General features: G+C 41.9%; 1 protein-coding gene across 1 annotated transcript in view; it reads right to left on the reverse strand.

Annotated features, from left to right (window-relative positions):
* LOC123756481 (probable transcriptional regulatory protein NAMH_0626) overlaps positions 1-11679 on the reverse strand; it is a 31647-nt gene extending 19968 nt beyond the window's left edge. Inside the window, exons 1-2 of the mRNA XM_045739666.2 lie at positions 11499-11679; positions 2002-2233 (exon numbers count right to left, since the gene is read on the reverse strand). Of these exons, the coding sequence (XP_045595622.1) occupies positions 2002-2233; positions 11499-11516 (250 nt within the window). The 5' untranslated portion in view covers positions 11517-11679. The remainder of the gene's footprint in view (positions 1-2001; positions 2234-11498) is intronic.
* Positions 11680-23756: the final 12077 nt, after the last annotated feature.

Genomic DNA, 23756 nt, shown 5'->3' on the forward strand with positions numbered 1-23756 from the left:
AGTTCCAATCTACAAAAGTGGCGGCAGGGAAAACCCCCTCAATTATAGACCTGTATCTTTGACAAGTGTAATAGTCAAAATATTGGAAAAAATAATTAAGATTAAATGGGTAGAACACCTGGAGACAAACTATATAATATCAGACCGTCAGTATGGTTTTCGATCTCGAAGATCCTGTGTAACAAATTTACTCAGTTTCTATGATTGAGCCACAGAGATTTTACAGGAAAGAGATGGTTGGGTTGACTGTATCTATCTGAACCTTAAAAAGGCCTTCGACAGAGTTCCACATAAGATGTTATTCTGGAAACTGGAACACATTGGAGAGGTGACAGGTAAGCTGCTAACATGGATGAAAAACTTTGACTGATAGAAAAATGAGGGCAGTAATAAGAGGAAGTGTATCAGACTGGAGAAATGTGACAAGTGGAGTACCACAGGGTTCAGTTCTTGCACCGGTAATGTTCATTGTTTACATAAACGATTTACCAGATGGAATACAAAATTATACGAACATGTTTGCTGATGATGCTAAGATAATAGGGAAGATAAGTAACTTAGATGATTGTCATGCCCTTCAAGAAGACCTGGACAGAATAAATATATAGAGCACCACTTGGGCAAATGGAATTTAATGTAAATAAATATCATGTTATAGAATGTGGAATAGGAGAACATAAACCCCACACAACCTATAAATTATGTGAGGAATCTTTAAAGAAGTTTGATAAAGAAAGAGATCTAGTGGTAGTTCTATACAGAAAACTATCACCAGAGGATCACATTAAGAACATTGTGTGAGGGGCCTATGCTACACTTTCTAGCTTCAGAATTGCTTTTAAATACATGGATGGCAAAATATTAAAGAAATTGTTCACAACCTTTGTTAGACCAAAGCTGGAATATGCAGCGGTTGTATGGTGCCCATATCTAAAGAAGCACATCAACAAACTGGAAAAGGTGCAAAGATATGCCACTAAGTGGCTCACAGAACTGAAGGACAAGAACTACAAATAGAGGTTAGAGGCATTAAGTATGCCAAAACTAGAAGACAGAAGGAAAAGAGGTGATATGATTACTATATACAAAATAGTAACAGGAATTGATAAAATTGATAGGGAAGATTTCCTGAGACCCAGAACTTCAAGAACAAGAGGTCATAGATTTAAACTAACTAAACACAGATGCCAAAGAAATATAAGAAAATTCACTTTCACAAACAGTGGTAGATGGTTGGAACAGGTTAGGTGAGAAGGTGGTGGAGGCGAAGACCATCAGTAGTTTCAAAGCGTTATATGACAAAGAGTGCTGGGAAGACGGGACACCACGAGCGTAGCCTCATCCTGTAACTACACTTAGGTAATTACAGAGCAAAACATATAAGGATACTGTAGAGGATACTGCACACAACAATGTTTAAAATAATGAAAACAAGTCTACTGCAGATTAATCTTTGCCTGCCAACCTCCACCCAACGGTCAAGAGAGAATGCAAAGTAGTCTAAGACTCCCAAAATTCTTGTGGTGGTGGGATTTAGTAGCCAGGCAGGTAAATGAGCAGTTAGTGAGAGCCCTCTGTTGGTGAAATGATACCCAGAGTGTGCATGTAAAGGCTGTGTGTTTCGATGAGTGTACCTCTGTTGGTCTTTCTGGGCTTAACTGAATTATTCTTCAGATATTTCCTAGCACCTATAATGACCATGTAGGGATGCTTAAAAATTCCTTGTAGTACATGTCCCATAATATTGTTCTGCATGACTGTCCAGGAATTGGTCATATAGCAAAGTCTATTTTATCCTATGGGACAACCAAATGTAATAGCTACAAACAAAAAATAATAATAATAATAATTTAAGAGCATGATAAATTTACATGATGGGGGCATCATAAGCTTGAGCTTTATCTTGCACACCACAAAAAAGGTACAGTAATTATAAATACTGTACCTTTGTAATAATATTACTGTAATAATATTTTTTTTTACAAGATAATACTTTATTACCTTTCACAGCAACTTTCATGTCTTGAGCAAATTTTGTGAAGAGCTTTGTTTTTTCTGCATCTTTGATGGCTTTTATATGTTTTATATTAGCCCATTTGCTATGTCCTGCCATGCTTCTTGAAGGTTTCACTATGCATGTAATATTGGTGTTCCTTAACAAATGATTTAAGTTCCTGCTCATAATACTCTCCATTCCTGCACATCGAGCTGGCCCTACCGATAGCTTCAAAGCCTGTAAAGTACAGATTATTTATTTTCACAAACAAGATATATTTCACTAGCAAATACATACATTGTACAGTACTTATAAAATAACTTATAAAATAAGAATTTTACAAGTTAAGAATTGTATGTATACACTAAATCATATTTTAACAAATACACCTGCCATTCAAGTATACTGTACTTAATTGTATATTACATCCATGTTACCCAAAATCTGATAGATGGAGCAGTGAGAAAGCAGTCAAGTGGAATGTATTGCTGAGGCTAAAGTAAGAATGCTAGAAAATGATGTGAAATTAATGTGATAGAAATACATGACATACTTGAAGAAAATATGATGCCGATTAAGCTCTCCATAAATATTGAATATTCTGTACTACATACTTGCAAGTCAAAAAACCAGCGTTGAATGTAATGAAACGCCATTTTCTGGGTGAGTCCCGGAGGCTCCCCGGAGCTATCCCAGGCTGATATGCTAATGTCAGACTTTGGCATCAGTCATGTGTATGGAGTTCTTAGGCCTACCGGGGACCACGGCCAGAACCGGGCCCCCTCAGAGAGGCAAGGGGAGCAATGGCCTATAGAAGCCCCCGTGTAGTTGGAAGCATTCTATGTCTGCCATCGACCGGAACAGGCACCCAGAAAGGTAAGCGCCCCAAAACAAACCCCTATTCTGGTTAAAATTGCTACCTAATACCGAACTAGTGGATAGAACTCCCCAACCGAAAACAAGCAAATTAGTGTGACGTCACACACTGCCGCGCCGCTGTCTGCGCAGCTCCCCCCTCCCCGGGAGGGGGAAGGGGGAGCCCCAGACCCCCCGCGCCGGCTACCCACACCTCAGTTCTTGAGGCTGGATGTCAAAAACGCGAAAAACCGCCGACCGGAGGGAGGGAGGGATGCCGGGGAGCCTCCGGGACTCACCCAGAAAATGGCGTTTCATTACATTCAACGCTGGTTTTCTGGGGGGAGCCCCGTCGGCTCCCCGGAGCTAACTACCCACAGACAGAAAAAGAGGGACTTACCCGGGAGGCGGTCGTCGCTCACCCCTCAACTCGAAGCCGAGACAACTGGCTGCAACCGCCGACCCAAAGCAACACAGGCCCGACGAGGGCCAGGGACATTCACAAGGTAGCGAGCAGCCAGGACCCTGTTCGACCGCCAAAATCCCCGCGCCCGAATATCAGACCAAGACATATTCCCAAAGACGGCAGCAAGAGCCGCGAACTTACGAACGTCATGGGCACGGGGATAGACCGCAGGCTGGCTAGACCTAATAACCCTGCGGACGACCTGAGAGACCCGAACCCGCGAACAGGGAAGAAGGGAAACCGGATCAACCCACAGCGCGTCCCCGGACACAGAAGCTGTGGCGCGCAAATAACGGCGAAGCGCCGCAACCGGACACAAAACATGATGCACCCCCGGCCTGACCAACCAAGCATCAACCACCCATGGACCCCTCCGGAACGCAGCAGTCTCATTCTTCGCCAGAAAAGAAGGAGACGGCTGCAAACGAACAAAACTATCACCACGACCAAAAGAGCAGAAACCCCTGCGCCGGAGGAGAGCATGAAGCTCCCCTACCCGACCCCCAGAGGCCAAAGCCAACAAGAAAAGTGCCTTGGAAAAACAATCCTGGACCGAAGGGGCCACAACGAAACGAGGAGATGAAAGGAAAGCGAGCACTCTGTCCAAAGACCAGGACGGCTCAGGCGACGCATGAGCAGGCCGGAGGTGAAACAATGCACGAGACAGCTTGCGAAACGGCGCAGACGTAACATCGATACCGAAAGCAAGCTGAAGCGGCTCCGCCAGCGCCGCACGATACGAAGCGACAGTGTTAGGCATAAGATGACGGTCCTGAAACAACCACGAGAGGAAGGACAAGACCACCCGAACAGACAAGGAGCTAACACGACGAAGACGCAAAAAGAAACGGAAGGACCGCCAGGAAACTTCATACTGCCGCCGAGAAGAAGCCCTCAGGTGGGACACCAACAAGGAGGCCACCTGATCACCATAGAGACGATGATAGACTCGAGTCAAAAAAACCATACGCGAAGACTCGAGGAGAAGATCGAACCAGCTACGTGACGTACCGGCCCGATCTGCTGAAAGAGGCGGAGCCGCGGGAAAACCCTCGGGTTCGGACACCGAGCAACCAGCGCCTGAAACCAAGGCTGGGCCGGCCACCAAGGGGCCAGAAGGACAACTCTCCCCTGGTAAGTCTCTAAGCGAGTCAGGACCTGGAGCAACAGCCGAACTGGGGGAAAGAGGTACAGGAACCCCCACCTCGACCAGTTGAGCCGAAAGGCATCGACCCCGACGGCCTCGCAATCGGGGAAGGGCGCCGCATAAACGGGAAGACGCCGCGACCACGCCGACGCGAAGAGGTCCACCTCGGGGCGCCCGAACGTCTGGCAAAGCCAACGGAAGGACTCGTCGTCGACCGTCCACTCCGTGGAGAGGGGAACGAAGCGAGACAGGGCGTCGGCCAAGACGCTGGACACGCCCCGTACGTGAACCGCCAGGAGAGCCAAACCCCGAGAACTCAGCAGACGAGTCACCCGAAGCGACCAACCCCAAAGAGACAAGGACCGCATCGAACCCCCGCGGTTCAGGCAATGAACCACCGGAGAGCAGTCCGAATGGAGCCGAATCGTCGATCCGCGGGCCACCCGAATCCTCCCCAGAGCAAACCACACTGCCGCGAACTCCCGCACCGTACTGTGAGCTCGACGGAAGGACGGATCCCAACGCCCCTGGCCGGCCTGGTGAGCACTGGTCACAAAACCCCAGCCGAGAGACGACGCATCCGTGTACACATCGAGCGAGGGCTCGGGTAGGCGCCAAGGCACTGAACCCCGAAAAACCCGAAGAGGAAGCCGGTGACGCAGCAACCGACGCAAGTCCCCCGGGGGTCGAACTCTGCGATCGCGAGAGAGGCGGAAGGGGGAACCCCGAAGGAACCAGAACAGCCGTCGAAGCCAAACCCGACCCGGCGGGTAGACCACCATCGCGAAGTTCAGGCTCCCGCACAGCCCCTCGAGCAACCGCCGGGTGACCCGAGGGCCCTCCAGAAACAGACGAAGGCGGGACCGCAGCCGCAGGAGAGACTCCGGAGGGAGAGACAAGGAGGCGGTCCGAGAGTCCCACACGAGACCCAGCCAAGTCCGAACCTGAGAGGGAACCAGATGGGACTTCCTCCAGTTCACCAAGAACCCGAACCCGGCGAGCTGGGAAAGAACCAAATCCCTGGCTAGCAAGCAAGCTGACTGGCTGGGAGCCCAAACCAGCCAGTCGTCGAGGTAGGCCAACACCCGAACACCTAGGAGACGCAAACGAGCCACCACAACCCGTGTAAGGCGTGTGAACACGCGAGGTGCCAGGTTCAAACCGAACGGGAGACAACGAAAGCGGTAACTCAGACGCCCCACTACAAAACCGAGCCAGTCCCTGAACCGCGGATGAATCGGGACATGCCAATAAGCGTCCCGGAGGTCCAGGGACACCATCCAAGCACCCGGCTCCAAGAGGAGCCGAACCTGAGACAGCGTAGTCATCCGAAAGGAGGGGCAATGAACCCAGGGGTTCAGACGGGACAAGTCCAGAATGAACCGCAGGTCCGCGCAGTCCCGTTTCGGAACCGGAAACAGACGGGAAACCCATCTGAGGGACGACGTCGTTTCGACGACGCCCAAGCGTACCCACTCCAAGACGACTCGACAGAGCGCAGGGGAAGAAGCCTGCCCCGCCAGCCCCGACCCCCCAAAGGGGGGAGGGGCCACCCAACGCCACCGCAGGCCGCGAGACACGACCCGAAAGGCCCACGAATCGTGGGACCAGGCGCGGGCGAACAGCGCAAGCCGCCCCCCCATCGCCCCGTCAAAGGGGCAAACCGCGAAAGGGCCGGCGACCCTTACGAGACCCAGAACCCCGCACAGCGCGAACACCGCGCCGACCAGACGAGGGAGGGTCCGCAGGAGGAGCCAACCCCAAACCTGACACCAGAGGCCTACCACGACGAGAGGAACCCCGAGCCCTGGCACGACCTTTCCGGGAAGACCCACCCCGGGACCCCCGGAAAACCAACAAGTCCGACATCGGACGACAAGCCGCCGACGCAGCCTGAATAAACTGCGCCACGGCCGACTCCCCAAACAGGAGAGGACAAAAAGGTGAAGAACGCCTAAGAGCCAGAGCCCAAGCAGATTCCACGGAGGAACCCAGCACCGCCTGCCGACACGCGAGACGGGAAGCATAGAACAGGGAAACCGCATCCCGCAAAATCGGCGTGAACAGCTTCAACAAGGCAGCCGACGAACGCGCAGCCGAGGACAAGGCGCCGGACCCCGGGACGGACCCAAGCGTCCCCACATCCTCCACGAGCCAATCCGAAGACAGCTCCAGGAGGGAAAAGAACCGCAAGGCCGAACACAAAAGGCCCCGAGCGCGCAAGTCCTCCGCCACGAGCGCCGCCGAAAGGGAGGGAACCTGCACATGGAGCTGAATAACGCCCACATCGCGGGGAAGGGCAGGGGCAAACAAGCACTCATTCAGGTACTCAAGTTCACCCCCCAGGAAAACCTGAAGCACCGTGGAAGCTTCCCGCCACTCCAGCGTGCGGGAACGACAGAAGGAATGCCAGGAATCCAGACCAAACAAGGGGCAGTCTGCTAGCCAGGATGACTCCGGAACCTCGTAACGGAGCCAGAAAGGGAACGAAGTCCCAAACCTGAACGTGGACGGATCCATTTCCGAGGCATAATCCGGGTCACGCAGGAGGTAAGCTGCAAAGGCCGCGCGCACCACACCAGGTTGGATGCGATAAGCCGAAAACCTCCTGAAGGACGGAACCGACGTACCCGGGGGAACACGGAACCGTACCCGGGGAGGGGCCGACACCAAATCCAACTCGTACGCAGAGGGGGGGAAAGAAAAACCCCACTCCTTGTAACAATAAGCCCCGCTCAGTGGGAAGAAAAACCCAGGCGGGGTCCAGCGGGGCCCAAGGCCCCCAAGTCAGCCCCTCCCCAGCCTCGAGGTCCGTCACCACAGGACCCGAGGCCGAGTCCTCTCCCCAAGCCCCGACCCCACAAGACAAGGACGGAGCAGCCGGAAAAGCTGGAGGAAGGGGGGCCCACTGGTCAGACCCTGAAGCTTCGGCCGGGAGACAAGACTCGAATGCCTCTGCCGCCCCCCCGGAAGGGGCAACCCCCGAAGCTGCCCGAGTCTCGAGATCAAGTAACCCCTGCTCCGACCCCGAAACCCTCAGACGCTTCGGGGCCGGAAGCAGGGGCGGGGGACCAGAACGAACAGAAGGGGAAGGACGAGGAGGTGCGGACTGAACCAGGATCGAAGCGACCCCCACCCCCAAGTCCGGGTCTCGAAAAGCAAAGCGGGGCAGCCCCGGGGCATCCGGGGAAGCAACCAACCGAGCGCGTTGCAACAGACAAAACCTAGACTGCAACGCACGCGCCGCCTGTACCCGAATAGAATCATCAGAGGATTGGGTAAATTGAGTCACAAGCAAGCAGCAACACTCACAGGACTCAGGGTCGAAAGTATCACCGACCCAACAGGCAGCGTGGCAGAGGCAAAAACAATGAGGGTCACCCTGAGACAAGGGGACCGAGCAACCCTCAAACTCGCACACAGCGAGTGGGGACTCCGGGGTCACATCCATCGGACCCACGCGCCCCCTAGGGGATTCCCAGGGTCCTGAGCGTTTACTTTAAGAGGACTCGCGCTCAGGTAGTCCCAGGCAGGGTGCTGCAAACCGGCGCCCAAAACTACCAAGCAAACTTCTAAAGCTGAACCCCAGGGACGTGTACACTCACGGGGACCTAGCAGGGGGCGCCACCGAGGAGAACAGTGGAAGGGCAAAAACAAACTGAATAAAACGACAGAACCCCCCACCAGGCAAAAAACAAAAAGAAAAACAAAACCCCGCAAGATGACAGCGAACCCCAAGGAACAGAGCCGGCCGCGATGTCGGGAATTACAAGCTGAGCAGCACCCTGCGCCCCTACCAGTGCAAACTGCCTCTTACCTGCCGGTAACAAGGGAGAACAGAACACCCAAGAGCCCAACAGGCGGCCGAAAAACCGAAAGGTAAAACGGACCAGCAGAGGCAGACCCCGAGGAGCCTGTGGAAGGTGGCCCCAAGCCCCAAGGGCAGTACTTACAGGGCACCTAGGGAAGGCAGCCCTAGGCGCATGCAGCCCGAGTACTGAAGATAACTCCTGGCTCTCGCACCCACAAAACTAACACCACACTCAAAGCACAGTGCAGTAGCGACACCGGAGCCAGAGCACACGACCACCGCCAATAGCATCAGCCTCAAGAACTGAGGTGTGGGTAGCCGGCGCGGGGGGTCTGGGGCTCCCCCTTCCCCCTCCCGGGGAGGGGGGAGCTGCGCAGACAGCGGCGCGGCAGTGTGTGACGTCACACTAATTTGCTTGTTTTCGGTTGGGGAGTTCTATCCACTAGTTCGGTATTAGGTAGCAATTTTAACCAGAATAGGGGTTTGTTTTGGGGCGCTTACCTTTCTGGGTGCCTGTTCCGGTCGATGGCAGACATAGAATGCTTCCAACTACACGGGGGCTTCTATAGGCCATTGCTCCCCTTGCCTCTCTGAGGGGGCCCGGTTCTGGCCGTGGTCCCCGGTAGGCCTAAGAACTCCATACACATGACTGATGCCAAAGTCTGACATTAGCATATCAGCCTGGGATAGCTCCGGGGAGCCGACGGGGCTCCCCCCAGAAATCATGTAGCTAAATAGGGGAACTACCAATGCCATAGTACTGACATTAGGTCAACCAAAATTTTGATGGTTTCTGTTGTGGGAAGCATTGGTCATTGAGATCTGAAAGCAGAACAATGCAAACAAGAACTAGCAGGTCCATTGTTCATCACAATGAAATGTGTCAAACAACACATGTGTATGGGGCAAGTAACACAATCAGCAGACTAACAGATGTTGTCACAGCTCGAATAAGACTTGACTATAAGTATCTCTGGTAGTTTGGCTTGTATACTATTATTTGTGACATTGTCTCACTAAGTAAGAGAATTGTTGATGTTCACAATTTAACTTTCTGCCTGCTACTGTTCCTATGGAATTGAGGCCCTGTAGTATAGTGGTACATCATTGGTTCACAACCAAAAGATACTGAGTTCAATCCATGCAGTAGGAAAGAAACATTAGGGCAATGTTTCATTTCACCTTATGCCTCTGGTCACTTGTTAGTAAGTCGTTACCTGAAAGTTAGACAACTGTTGTGGGTTGCATTTTAGGGAAAGTCAGTTATTGCCTAGGGTGATCTTGATAAGCCAATGCACAGGCTTCCTACCCCGATGACAGAAAACCATTTGATGCATTTGTTAAAAGAAAAAGGTTCTGTACCACCAGATAATAAATTATAGGTTAAGTTTCAGCTCTTAATATAAACAAAATAGTGAACTACTTTAATACAAATTTTACCACAAATATTATAGTATTGTTGCTTTGTGATGTCAAACAGAAAATGCTCTGAGAATGCTCTGCCCACAGAATGGGCAGAATGCTCTGTCCACAGAACATTCTCTCTCTCAAATCATATACACTGATGGTTCCCTACACCGCACCACAGGTGCAGCTGGAAGTGCAGTTGTTCTGACAATGGGCGATGGCTTGTACTTTGAGTGGGGAGTCCGTATAAACAACTGGGCCTCTACCCTTCAGACTGAACTATTTGCCTTGATCCTTGCACTGAAATGTGTACAAATCTCCAAACTTGATACATTAATTGTAAGTGACTCCTTATCATCCTTAAATGCTCTTAACTCTTTAAGACATAACTGTAACATGCTCGTGTCCGAAGCTAGACACAAATACTGTACAACAAAATTATTAAGGATGGTAACAGAGTCCATTTCATGTGGTCTCCATCTCATGTTGGCCTCCGAATGCATGATAGAGCTGATAAGTTAGCCAAAGAATCTGCCTTTAAAGGAGCCGTTGAGTGTAACCTTGGATTGTCAATGAGTAATCTGAGAGCAGCAGTACACCGAGAACTTCAACAAGATCTTGTAGATCTGAGGCAAAGTGAAATTGACACCAGTAATTCCATCTATCATCATACACTCACGCAAGAGGAGCCACACATCTATGGATCATCCAATAAAATCAGCAGACTTCTAGATGTTACTACTGCTCGGCTTAAACTCGGTTACAAGTATTTCTGGGAATTCTCATTATCTGCTGATGTAGACCTGACCAAATGTAAACTGTCAACAAAATTATTCGCACACCCTCCGTCACTATGTGATGGAGTGCGAAAAGATACGTGAATTTAGAGACAATTCTATAACCAATGTTCCAGCAATGTGAAAATATTTCATTCAAAATGATCTGCTACCAGAAATTTTAGCCAAATATCCCCAGTTTGCTAACTGTAGGTAGTAACTGAGTGATTGTAACCTATCCACCGCTGCCCACTGGATGGGGGCGGTGTGCAGGACAAACATATAAATTGACACTAGCTCTCCACATATGTCAGTTGCTTAATTTAGAACCTGTACTTGAGGTCGATCTCAAACCCATTGTTGATGTGACGACTTATATTAAATTTTGTAACTAGCTCATCAAGATTTTAACTTGCTTAGCTAAGTGAATTGTGGGGTTCATTCCCTGAGCCCATTACTGTATGTGCCTCTGTAACCCTTTCCACTACCGCCCACAGGATGGGTATGGGGTGCATAATAAATGAACTAAACTAACTGATGTCAAACACCTCGCACAGAAAAAATGTATATATAAAAAGAAAAACTATCTTTTAATTTTCTTAGAATAGGCTTAAGAACAGCAATTACATAAAATAACATATCTTGGGGCCCCTTTTTGAACCTACCTTAGCACCACTCTTCTATGTAATAAAAAATCTATTTCTCAATGACCATTATTTTGCAATCTACTTCTGAGTACTACACATGAGCGTTTCCATGTATGCCAGCACAAGGTTTAATATATTGAGCCCTGGTAGGCTTGCAAATTATAAACTACCATTTATCTAAAATTGTACACAATTCTACTTTTTCTTAAAGGGCATATGTAGAGGTTATTTCCTAGACTGACATTTCAAACCCATTAAAATTGGATGAGACATATCTTTGACACTCTACTTTGTTTTGATTTTTTAATTTCTTGAAATTAGTGCCTGCAAACCAGAATCAAAACTGTTTAGGGTTCTTAAACTATCCTTCAGCTATGTTTATCCCTGCCTTACCTGCATCACGTACGCCATTATTATCTTTTTAATGACGTGTAATTGTGTTAAAGTTTCTTCTTAATTATTAAAAATGCCTTGTCCATATATGATCTCCGAGCCGGCTAACCATAATACTCTATCATACTACAGCAACACCTCGAGCAGTTCTGGGGTCAAAGGCCAAGTGACCAATCATAGCTCGCGATACAACCAAAGGTGGCCAATCATAAACCGCGAAACAAGTTACTCTCAATAATAAACAAAAGGTTTGTGGATACACAATCCACATTCAAGCGTGTTTTCCTTTAGCTATAATATTAGTAATAATAATAATAATAATAAATAATAAATAGTAATAATAATAATAATAATAATAATAATAATAATAATAATAATAATAATAATAATTAAAATTAATAATAATAATTAAAATTAATAATAATGCACAAAGAAGTCACATTAACGTGATGTGTCAATGAGAAAATCAGCCATGAGGAGGCCTCTGGGTCCGTCTAATTACCACAAGCTACACAAGCTTCAGAAAGCTTCAGAAAGCTTCCTGGCAATACGTTAGTAATGAATAAATATATTATGTTAGGTTGGGCTGACTTAACCTAACCTAACTTAACCTAACTTAACCAAACCAAACCAAACCTAACCTAACCTAACCTAACCTAACCTAACCTAACCTAACCTAACCTAACCGACGCTTAGATCGTCGACTTTATTTGGCGTCACCAGCTCTTTATTTTCGTCTAATTTCTTAATTAATAAAAATATACTTTTTCAGATTAAAATTATGTTTTCTCGTGTTGTACATTCAGCACCAACATTATAATGAGTAAATATATCATGTTATTCATTACTAACATAAGCTTTCTGAAGCTTTCTGAAGCTTGTGTAGCTTGCGGTAATTAGACGGACCGGGCCTTTACATGTTTTGTTCTCTCCTGATTCCATGTATGATTGGCCGTCCTGTGAGATGATGTTGGATGAGCTTGTAGTTGTTTTTTGATCTAGACTATTTATTTATTATTATTATTTATTAGTATATATACAAGAAGGTACATTGGGATTGTGCGGATACATAGCATAGTGATTACATTCGGTCCGTCTAATTACCGTAAGCTACCACAAGCTTCACAAAGCTTCCTGGCAATACGTTAGTAATGAATAAATATGATATATTTACTCATTATAATGTTGGTGCTGAATGTACAACACGAAAAAAACATAATTTTAATCTAAAAAATATCTTTTTATAAAGATATTAGACGAAAATAAAGAGCTGGTGATGCCAAATCAAGTCGACGATCCAAGCGTTGGTTAGGTTAGGTTAGGTCAGGTTAGGTTAGCCTAACCTAACATATCATATTTTCATTACTAAGGTATTGCCAGAAAGCTTTGTGAAGCTTGTGTAGCTTATGGTAGCTTGCGGTAATTAGACGGACCCCAATTCACTAGTATGCGCAGCATTTCGGGCAGGTCCTGAATCTAACAGAAAATATTAAGTAGGTAAATACTAGCAAAATTTATAAAAATAACAACAGGTACATGGCAAGAAAACAAAGAAAAAAAGCTGAGAGAAATTAGTAGGTATATTAAAGCACATAAATAGCTCAGATTGATTGCATTGACAGCTTGAATGGTAATTTAACAAAAATTAAAAGGCACAATACAGCATATTGCTAGCACTGAAAAGAAGACAGCAATGATCACAATGGTAAAGTTGTTTGGATTAAGTACATAAAGATTGGGAGATTGGGTAACACTAGATACAGAGCAAATTTAAAGCACAGTGTAGGAAGCTATGAAGATGAAATTAGGTACTTTTTGTTTTTGTTTTTGAATGAGGCAAAAGTTTGACAGCTTTTCAATTCATTGGGGAGCGAGTTCCATAGCCTATGTCCCTTTATTTGCATAGAGTGTTTACACAGATTAAGTTTGACTCTGGGGATATGAAGGAGATATTTATTTCTGGTGTGGTGATAATGGGTCCTATTACATCTGTCCAGGGATAGTTTCAGTGCATGGATTATATGGTCCTTCATACAAAATAGGGAAGCAGCACATTGCTGTGTATATCTGAACAAGTTAAAAAAAAATGGATTGTTTGAGAGGAGTCTTGTAGAAACTAGTAAGAGTAGTTATACTATAATGTTTCCATGATTCAGTGCTTACCTCTTGTGAAAATCGTGAAGTTGTTTAGTCAGAGTTGATTTGTTTTTTTAATTGAGGCTGGTATTTTCTCCCCTGATTCTATGTATGCCTAACCATCCTGTGAGATGGGAGTATTGGAAGAACTTATAGCTAGTTTATTTTTATCTACACTGTGTAATCTTCCATATAGAATAGGGTAGCAGCACATTGCTGTGTATACCTAAGCTTCTTAATACAAAAATATCAGTAATCAAGATTTTAAATTATAGTTTGTGTTATTACCAATATTATCCTTATTAAATCATGTTATCAACATACCTTAATGATCGATGGTTATGTAATAGTCATATTTCTTTTGAATCATTCTTTAAATTGTGCATTATGTCTCAATTTTTCACTTCTTTGGATATACTGTATAGTACAAAAAGATAGGATAAAAATAAACCAGTAATATTTCTTTAATTATATTTTTTATTTAAATAACTGCATCAATATTTTTACAGCTGACAGGATTTGTTTCTCACAGGTGCATTATTTGTTAAAAAAATTTGGCTTATTGTTACACACAATGGTGTTACATAGCCTTCCCAGCTTGGTGCCTTCTTTTGATAATTACTTACTGATTGTTACAGCCAAATTGTGTAACAGGAAGAGGTCTTGGACACAAATTTATCCCATGCTAAATGGTGAGGAATCAGCTGAGCATTCCTAAAGTAAAATAGGCTGCCTCAGCTTATAAGGTAAATAAAATAAGCATTCCTCAAATAAGCAGCTGCCTCACTTCACTGCCTTACTGCTACATAGCCTTCCCGGCATGGTGCCCTCTTTTGATAATTACTGGTTCCACACACCCAAATTGTGTAACAGGAAGAGGTCTTGAACCCCTACTTCGCTCTCTCTTTTACCTAGTCCATATAGTCATAATTATAGGTTTAAGTATTCAATGAGAAACGTTTTTGAAGTTTTTACCCTAACCTAACATCATTTGTGCAGCATATTTTTATTTTATGTCTCACCCAGATTTAATTAAAAAAAAAAAAAAAAAAAAAAAAAATTAAAAATAGGGGGTGTACCTTAGCTACACATAACCATCTAAACTTATTGCTAGTTGAATTTGGTGATAGTAAATACTCCCATCAGGCAGGGCTCATAACCTCTCATATTTCATGTTCAGTGTATTTACTTAGTAACTACTGGTATAATATCTTGCTATTATAAAACAAATTCTACTATCATAGAAGACATATTTACTTCAAGTTTCAAGCAGAGAATGCATATACAGTATAACTAACACGAAGGACTCCTCTTCACGAGATTCGCCAATTAATAATCTTTTGTTTATATTAAAATCTTTAAATCGATCCCTGTGTTGTGTAGTAGAGAAAAATTTAGTTATTTTATCCAGTTTACGTAAAGCTACGAGTGGTCGACAGCACACTTAGCCGACGGACCAAACTTACGAAGGTTTTTCTTCTTATTGTGGCTACCTGAATACCGACGAGCCACTACGAAGGCGCTAAGAAGAAAAACATTCATAACTAAGAAGAAAAATATTCGTAAGTACCTTCGTGAATCTGACCCCTTAGAGCAGCAGTTAAAAAAGCTAACCAATCCCGAGGAATAATCAAATATATCTTTGATTTTATGGAGATGGTGGTGGTGATTCAATTGTATAAATCTCTGGTGCCAATAATCCACTTAGATTATTATATTCCAATTCCAATTCAAATGTTTATTCAGGTAAATGTACATACATAAAAGATGAGTTACAGATATAATGTTGTAATGTCATATCCAAGCATGAAGACCTCGTCTTCAGAAGGACATTGCTGCTTTGGAGAAAGTACAACACCAGGCAACAAAAATCACTCCAGAACTAAGTCAACTTTCGTACCAGGAATGACTGACTATCAGGAACCAGGAACGAATGACAACACTGCGAACCAGACATGACAGGGTAGATCTCATCTAAACTTTTAAAATACTAAACAACTTGAAGGATGTTGATCCAGACAATTTCTTCAAAAGGCCAGATGTAACACAGTCAAGAAGCAACGGTTTCTAGCTCAACAAACCACAATGTAGGACTGAAAACAGGAGAGGTTTTTTCACCCACGGTTATAAACCCATGGAACCACATACCTGCCAAAGCTATAAATGCCAAAACTTTAATTTTAAAATCCAGCTGAAAAAATTATAAGGGCAAATGGGAGTACCTTTGACAATCTGCAAGCTTCCTGTGCTGATAAGAGGCCACTAGTGTGTTAGTGACCCTCAGGTAAATTCAGGTGTCCCAAGGAAAGAGTAGCAGGTAAAATTTACCATTAAGTATAGGAAGGGAAAGCTCTCGGCATACCAACAAGTCACAAGTCGCAAGTCGCTTGTTCCTGTTCACACCAGTGTTGAAAAATGGAAATTTTAAATTTTTCTCCCCTAAATACTGTTTCTTGGACAGATCACATGCTTTCTGATGTTTATTTATAATTACAGTATGTCATGAACAACCTTTTGAATGGAAATAACCTACAGTTGGATTCGTTCATGACTCGCAATTGGGAATTCTTGGCTCGAATCCCGGGTGGGACAGAAATAGTAGTTGCTGGATGGTATGTCTCCTAGTAAAAATTATATATAGCACAAGTTTTCATAGTAAAAAACTTAAATCTGTCTGGTAGCACAGGATGACACTAATGATTGAAAGTGGCAACCAGTACCAAATACAGAATAAATAATTACCAAACAGAAATTTGTGAGGTTGTCCACATAAAAAGCTAAATAAAGTAGCACACTAACCTGAAAATTTAGCTTTCACTGGAAGGGAAACAAGAAATATATGGGGTTTCCATATATACTTACCCCATATATTACTGGCTTCCTCTCACACAAGTGAGGAGGAAGCAAGTAATTATGAAAAGAAGACCCAAAGCCGGAAAGATTACGTAGCACAAGTGACGGGAGTGTTAAAAAAAAAATCACTAGCATAAGCTATCTCTTTTTGCTTCAGGCTAGTACAGTAGTAATATGTTGTCTACATCTTTGACTCGCAATCATGGATCCTGGGTGGGACAGAAATGGATGACAGACAGAAATCATATTCCCTTTTACCTAACAGTAATTAAGTAACAATGAGTTAATCAACTGTTAAGGAGGGATGCATCCTGGAGAAGATAAGTTGATCTAGGGGGAACTTAATAGGATTGAGTACAGGTTTCCTGTCCTTGACAACTGGAATTGAAAGCCAAATTTCTACTACCTTTCATATCATTAAATTACAAAATAATTAATAAAAGAAGACACCAACCCTATATATCAGCCATTAAATTACTAGTCACACTCCCACAGCCACGAAAAGGCACCATTCAAGAGTTGAATGCGTTGAGAACTCGTGAGCTAACTACAGGCTCACCATAGCCCGTGCTGCTTGGAACTTTTTGTTCCAAGTAACGAATCTTAACAACAACAACAAATCGTGAGCTAAAACCCTTCAATTTTCTTCCACTCGATATTGGTTAGAATGTTAAGTTCAGTCCACAGAATGAAAACATGTCATTGCCACTCTCTCAAATGCTCTATGGTGCATTACCATCTTTTCTATTATTGTGGTTAGCTGTGTATAGCAAGAAAGGAAGGAATTAGAGGGGGAACGCACCAAGCAATTACGACTATATAGCACTGGGAAGGAATCAGGATAAGGATTTGGGGTGGGACAGGGGAAAGGAATGGTGCCCAACCACTTGGTCAGTCGGGGATTGAACGCCGCCCTGCATGACGAGAGACCGTCGCTCTACCGTCCAGCCCAAGTGGTTGGGAGCTTATAGCTATCTTACACTATGTTTTTTACTGTACTGTATATGCCTGTCCTTACAAAACATGATAGCCAGAGGTATAAAATCAGTATTTAAACACAAACATCTTTGTGCAATATGTATTTAAAGAATAATTTGATGTAATACAGCTTGTGCATACAAAAAAATTAAAAATGTCTTTTAATGGACAGTTTTTGGGAATAGAACAAGACAAACTTTACTCTCATCCCTAGATCAATGTAATTATTTATTTGATGAACCAGGAGCGGAAAATTATTCTATTGAAGAGATGTTTACAGATGAATCAGACAACAATTAAAAATATGGTCCACCACTTCTCAAGTGTAAAGTTCTGTGAAGTTTACAGTTTTGTTACGAAGGCTGATGCATCACCTATGGTTCAAGCCAAATATGTTACCCAGGAACATAATCAAATTTAAAGATAAGCTTTCCCCTGATTAGAACAAAAAAAACTTATTGTTTAATGCTTTTTCAGTACAAAATGTTACATCATTTACATATACTGTACTTTGAAACTATGATCAAGAACCATACATCTTAGATCAGGTAGATGCTGGCCCTCGCGTAAAACCAAGTGCTTGCAGACTTGTGTGAAGCCAATGATGATGTATCATATCTAAAGTCCTAAGGACTTCAGATATACAAAATTGCAGGACATTGGCTTGTTCTGCAATTTTGCTCTGAATGGGAGCCAATAAACTATTATCTTATTTCCCCACAAATTTTGGGTTTCATGCAACCTTAACTAGTTCCAATTTAAGCATAGGCCTGTGTGAATAGTAAGCAAGCCGATTGACATGAACACTAATTACTTTGGACTAACACACCTATCATGGTTTCTAGTCAGAATTCTAAGTGGGGGATATTAACAATACTGAGCCAGACATTTCAGCCAGGGGCCCCAACAAGGCAACAACTTTCCACTTATGTAAATTGGTGCCAAATTAACTAATGTGATACTGTACTGTATAGTCATCTAAATTCCAATGCTTAATTTATATTTTGTTATGCAAATGGAATGGCCATAGGTAATGCATGTTTCTATGAAGACAAAGGTTCTGCACCACTTTTAGGGTACATGATGCCTGAACACAGCATGCTAACCTCAATGACACTTCAGCTGAGACTAATTACTTACAATATAGAAATATGGAACCCAATCTTCAGTGATCCATCATTTAGAGAAAGATATTACCAAAGAATGAACAGTGTGTGTCTGCACACACACACACACAGAATTAGTCAACATTACAGGATCTACTGTTACAGAATATGTGCAAAGTTACCTTCCAAATAGGTGAAAAAATTTAAGCTATATGGCTGTGAAATGCATAAACAGCTACAAACTTGATACCTACATCAGCAAAGATCCAATTTTTAAATGACCTCAAAAATTGGCATTGTCTCATTCAAGAAAGAGTAGCTTTGTACAGGAACTTTTAACAAGTTGTTGACTTAACACACTATTTAAATATATCCTCTCAGCCTTGCCAAGCAGTAGGTAGGAACCTTTGTCTTAAGGGTGACAAATATAGGACATTTCTCCTGTGACAACATTGTTTTTCAATTAAGCTAATTTGCCACTTGACACTGCATGCCCTATAACAGCTTACTATACTTGAAGTACAGCCTAAAAGGCTTTCTCAAAATGCTGCTTTAATTTTGAAATACCTCTATAAATTTTAAAATAAAAAGAGATAAGGAATAAATTTTAAGCAACCATTGTCATAACAATGAACCCCTTTTAGATTGTGGACAATATATGAATAATAAATCCTGCTTTACTAATACTGCTATCGATACTGTATGACAAAGCTGCCAATAAACTATTTATACTAATTTCCCTACCAGCTGAGTAACCATACTGAGCATTTTACCTGAGGAAAAATCTGATGTCTTGATGTCAGGTAGTGTCCCCCCATATGTATTTACATTCTCAAATGAACAAAAAAAAAAAAAAAAAAAAAAAAAAAAAAAAAAAAAAAAAAAAAAAAAAATTAGTATGTTGCAACTTTTACATCCAAAGTTTACTAAATATGTTTTTACATATTAATTTTCCTATTTAATAAGACAGTTAATTCACTTTGCATTAATGATAAACAAAATACAGATAATATTTCATTTAATAAGACAATCTGATAATGTCATGTTCTAAAAACAGCCTGGTTATAATATCTTGAACAAGAAACCGGATGATTACCAATAAGCCATGATCAACAGAAGAATCTGGCAATAATGACATGATCAATAGGAAAACCCAATGATAACATGAGCAGCATGATTTCCTGCTATTAATCCCAGTCACCAGGACATACCAATTATCATGCCATGATCAGCAGAAAACCTTGAAGATGAGAATATGATCAATGGACCAAACCAGTAGTAATGCCACAGTCAAAAGAACAGCCTAAAGCTATACACAATGTGACCAGATTTAATGCTATTATCAAAGGATCAATCTGGTGCTATTTCCAGTTAACAGGACAAAGTGGTTTTTAACCAATGATCAACAGGCTAACCTGGACTTAATACCACTAAAGAGTATGAACTGGAATTAATACTAATAGGCCATTTTGGATGAGCAGAGAAATATGAATGTGCTAGAAAAGGTGCGAGTGGTGGTGATGATGACGGACCAACATTGAGATTATCACATAATTGTAACAGATGCACAATATACACTAAATATTTTCAAGAGAGATTCACAAGATATTTGTCACAGACAATGACTCCTCTGTATCTCCAGTGTTACCAAGCTGGTCTACATTAATGCATCAATACATTTAGAATTGACCCACTTAAACTCTAGCACACCTAAAAATTATATATGAATCAATTACTCACCTACTTTCTAACTAATTACCCAACAGATGGTACATTACTGATGAACATTCATTAAATAAATTACAATAAAATGTAGATATTATGCAGCAAGTGGCTGACCAAAATAACCAATTATAGTATTCACAATTATTTCATGACCTACAAAACATGGTCAAGGGTCAGGATATTTCCTTTGAAACTCAGCCACATGAAACATGGAAAGTATTGTTTAATCAACCTGTTCTCATTATAGCATGCCGTATTTTGACGTATACCTTACCTGAGGCCAAAAATTTAAGAAAATAGTGGCTGCTCATGAAATTGACAATGTCCCATTTTCTGTTCACAAGTCCTCTAGTTGGTTAGATTAGGGCACTTTAGCTTGACAGTTGCTTGACAGTTTCTTGACGTTGGGAACGCTTGTGAGAACGGGCTGGTTTAATACCAATACAAGTCTAGGTGGAAGCGATATAACTGCAGTCGTACTCTTCACTAAGGAAGCTTTTGCAGCCAAATAAAGCTAATGCTGCAATGTACTGAAAGTGCATTTGGCAATGCACAATTTCAACCTCAAATGGATCATGTGTTATATTCATTGCATAAAATTCTGGTTTACAAATTACATTAATTATAAGACATTTGATTTCCATTATGCACATATTATGCCTGTACAGTATCCTTGATGCATATTCTGCCAAGTGATATATACAAAATGAATTTGTAATGATTAAAACACTGAAAATCAGAGAGGCATTAAGTTAGTAGACTCATTGTGCTATCATAACTAGAATGGTATCAAATTAGTAAACACAGTACATTGTACAATGCTAACTTGAAAAGGCAACAAGTTAGTAAATACACTGCACAGTACTAACCAAACCTTAAAATGAACCATGGTACAATTTCTCTTAAATTATTTATTATATTTATATTTTGGTGACCAAGCTTTCAATTATTAAAATTGCAGTTTGCAATTCAAGGGAAATTACCAGTATCTAAGTACTGAGTATATGATATGGTTGCAAAAACCAAGATAACTGCCCTTTTAGCTTAATGATTTTGATTTTTCTACAAAAACAAAACAGCCTAGTTCTATCACATTTATGGAGGCCATAGGTTTAGACTCAATCTATAGCACTGTGGAACAGTACAAACACCAATAATAGAAAACATCATTATTTCTGTTACTTATGAATTTTGACATATGCAGTTCACATTTTATAGTGGATGATGAATATAAAGATGGCATTAAATATGTCCTCTTTTACACTGACTCTTCTATCACATGCAAAACATGATTTAATCATAAGAGTGCTATCAATCAATACTGAGAACTATTTTGATGTAACACTGCCACCAGTGTTAGTTTCAAAATACAATGCCTGAATGCCATGAGCTATCTGACATGAAGGAAAAAATGCTATCTTTAATCCAACAAGAAATTCTTGTATGTCAAACATGCAAGAATATAGCTGTCTACTGTGGACATGAATGGCTATTTTCAAAAAAATGGTGAACTTAATAGTGAGGCAGTTTGGAAATTGATCCAAGACATGGTGGTACATCAATAATGCCATCATTTGTTCCAACTGCAACTTTCTAAGTATCTGTCATATGGCACAAAAACAATTTGGAGCATCAACCTCATGTTACTTGATAATGATACTCCTAAAATAATTAACATTAATGCTTGCCAATATCTCTAACATTATCATATGAAAAGTGAAGAATAAATGTTGATAATCGTAACAGATTACTCAAGTGTATTTAAACATCTAGCAATTTATTAGATTTGCATAATTAACTACAGGTATAACTATTCAGCAGCAGTCGAATAAAATTAAAACATTATCCCAAAAATCAGACCAAATTTCCACTGTTGCAACTAGTTTCGTAAATAGCTTCAATAGACAGCAAATCATAAAACAGCAAATAACAGATATACTGTGGCAAAGCTACCAAACATTCAAAACGTTAATACAAAATTTCAATTGCAATTAGTTCGAGTCTATAGGTCAATAATTAGGATATTTGCTATTACTACTGCTGTACTCTCTCAACAGTATCTTACAAAAATAGCTCTGCAGAACTTGTTTCAATCTTTTCAATTTGGATCTAGGCCACAAAAAAAATATACATTATATGTATGTATGTATCATAAAACTGTAACAAGTTCCTGATCATAGTCAGTGCTCAAATACCAGGTTTGTTATAATGCACTGCAGCTGAAATACACTGTAGACTAATTTAGCTTCAAGTTTGAGCACTTTGCAAGCTATTAAAATATGTATTTAGCACGAGCTTCCAAGCTGATTTATGAATACATGTATTTCAACTACTGTATTTACAAGCTAAAAATTTCTTGTAAACACACATCTGTAAAAGACTACAGCAAAGGCCTAGAAGTACAGTATGATGTTTAACAATGCTCATGTGTAGATTATAATTATATATATATAAACACGTTACATATTGTACTCACTGCAACATTTATACTCAATACTGTACAACAGTGTACTTTCATGCGTTATGCATCCATGGCACTTTATCTGAGATATGCAACTAAAAACAAAAGACAGTTAAATCCTTTCTTTGGCAAATGTATCAAATTTAACAGATTCATACTAATCCATAGAAAACATACTCCAAACTTTGAATAAAGTAAAAATAGTACAGTACTAGAGATATTCTCCCCATATAAGATTAAGTACAGTAATTATAAACAAATGTGTAAAAGTGACAAATGAACTGTGGCTGAAAAAATGCACAGAAAAACACCACACATGAAAGTTAAACTTTGCTTCAGTCCATCCTGGACCATTACCATTTTATCTTTATGAAATAAAAACCCCAGAAATAATTTGAAACTTTTTTGACAAAATCCAGTCTGCACCTTAGCAAAATTATGACTAAAGAGTGAATTAAGCATCTTCTAGTGCAACATTTCACCCCCCTGGCTGAATTAAGTGTTCCTAAATGTTTTTTTACTGAAAGCTAAATTGTGTTCTTTTTCGATGATATAGCTAGTAATTTTTATTTTAACTAACAGTACCTAGTAATTGTTGATAAATTACCTTAAGGTACATTGGTAGGTAGGTATGGTGAAATTCAAGCTTTTAAGTCTAGTACTGGGTGATCACTCAACATGGAGTGTAGAGGTGGATTTTTAATAGATCTAAAAATGCAGTCACAGATATGAATTATAGGTTCGATGTCAATATTGTCATACAGTAAGTCTGAAAATTTTATCTGTAGTAGTCTGTTACTCTTGCTCCAAAACACTTTTCTGGCAGGCTGTTAGCATATGCTCAAAAGTAAGAGCCATACTACATGTTAAAGAACAAAGCAGGAATGCTTATGATTGGATGACCTTGGGTTAGGGTAGTGTGTTTAATCTGTAGTCTGGATTCAATCACTTGCTTCATGTTTTAAGTTTTGTTGATATGATAGCACACGAGTTAACATT

Source organism: Procambarus clarkii, chromosome 25, assembly GCF_040958095.1.
Source record: "Procambarus clarkii isolate CNS0578487 chromosome 25, FALCON_Pclarkii_2.0, whole genome shotgun sequence".
Lineage (NCBI taxonomy): Eukaryota > Metazoa > Arthropoda > Malacostraca > Decapoda > Cambaridae > Procambarus > Procambarus clarkii.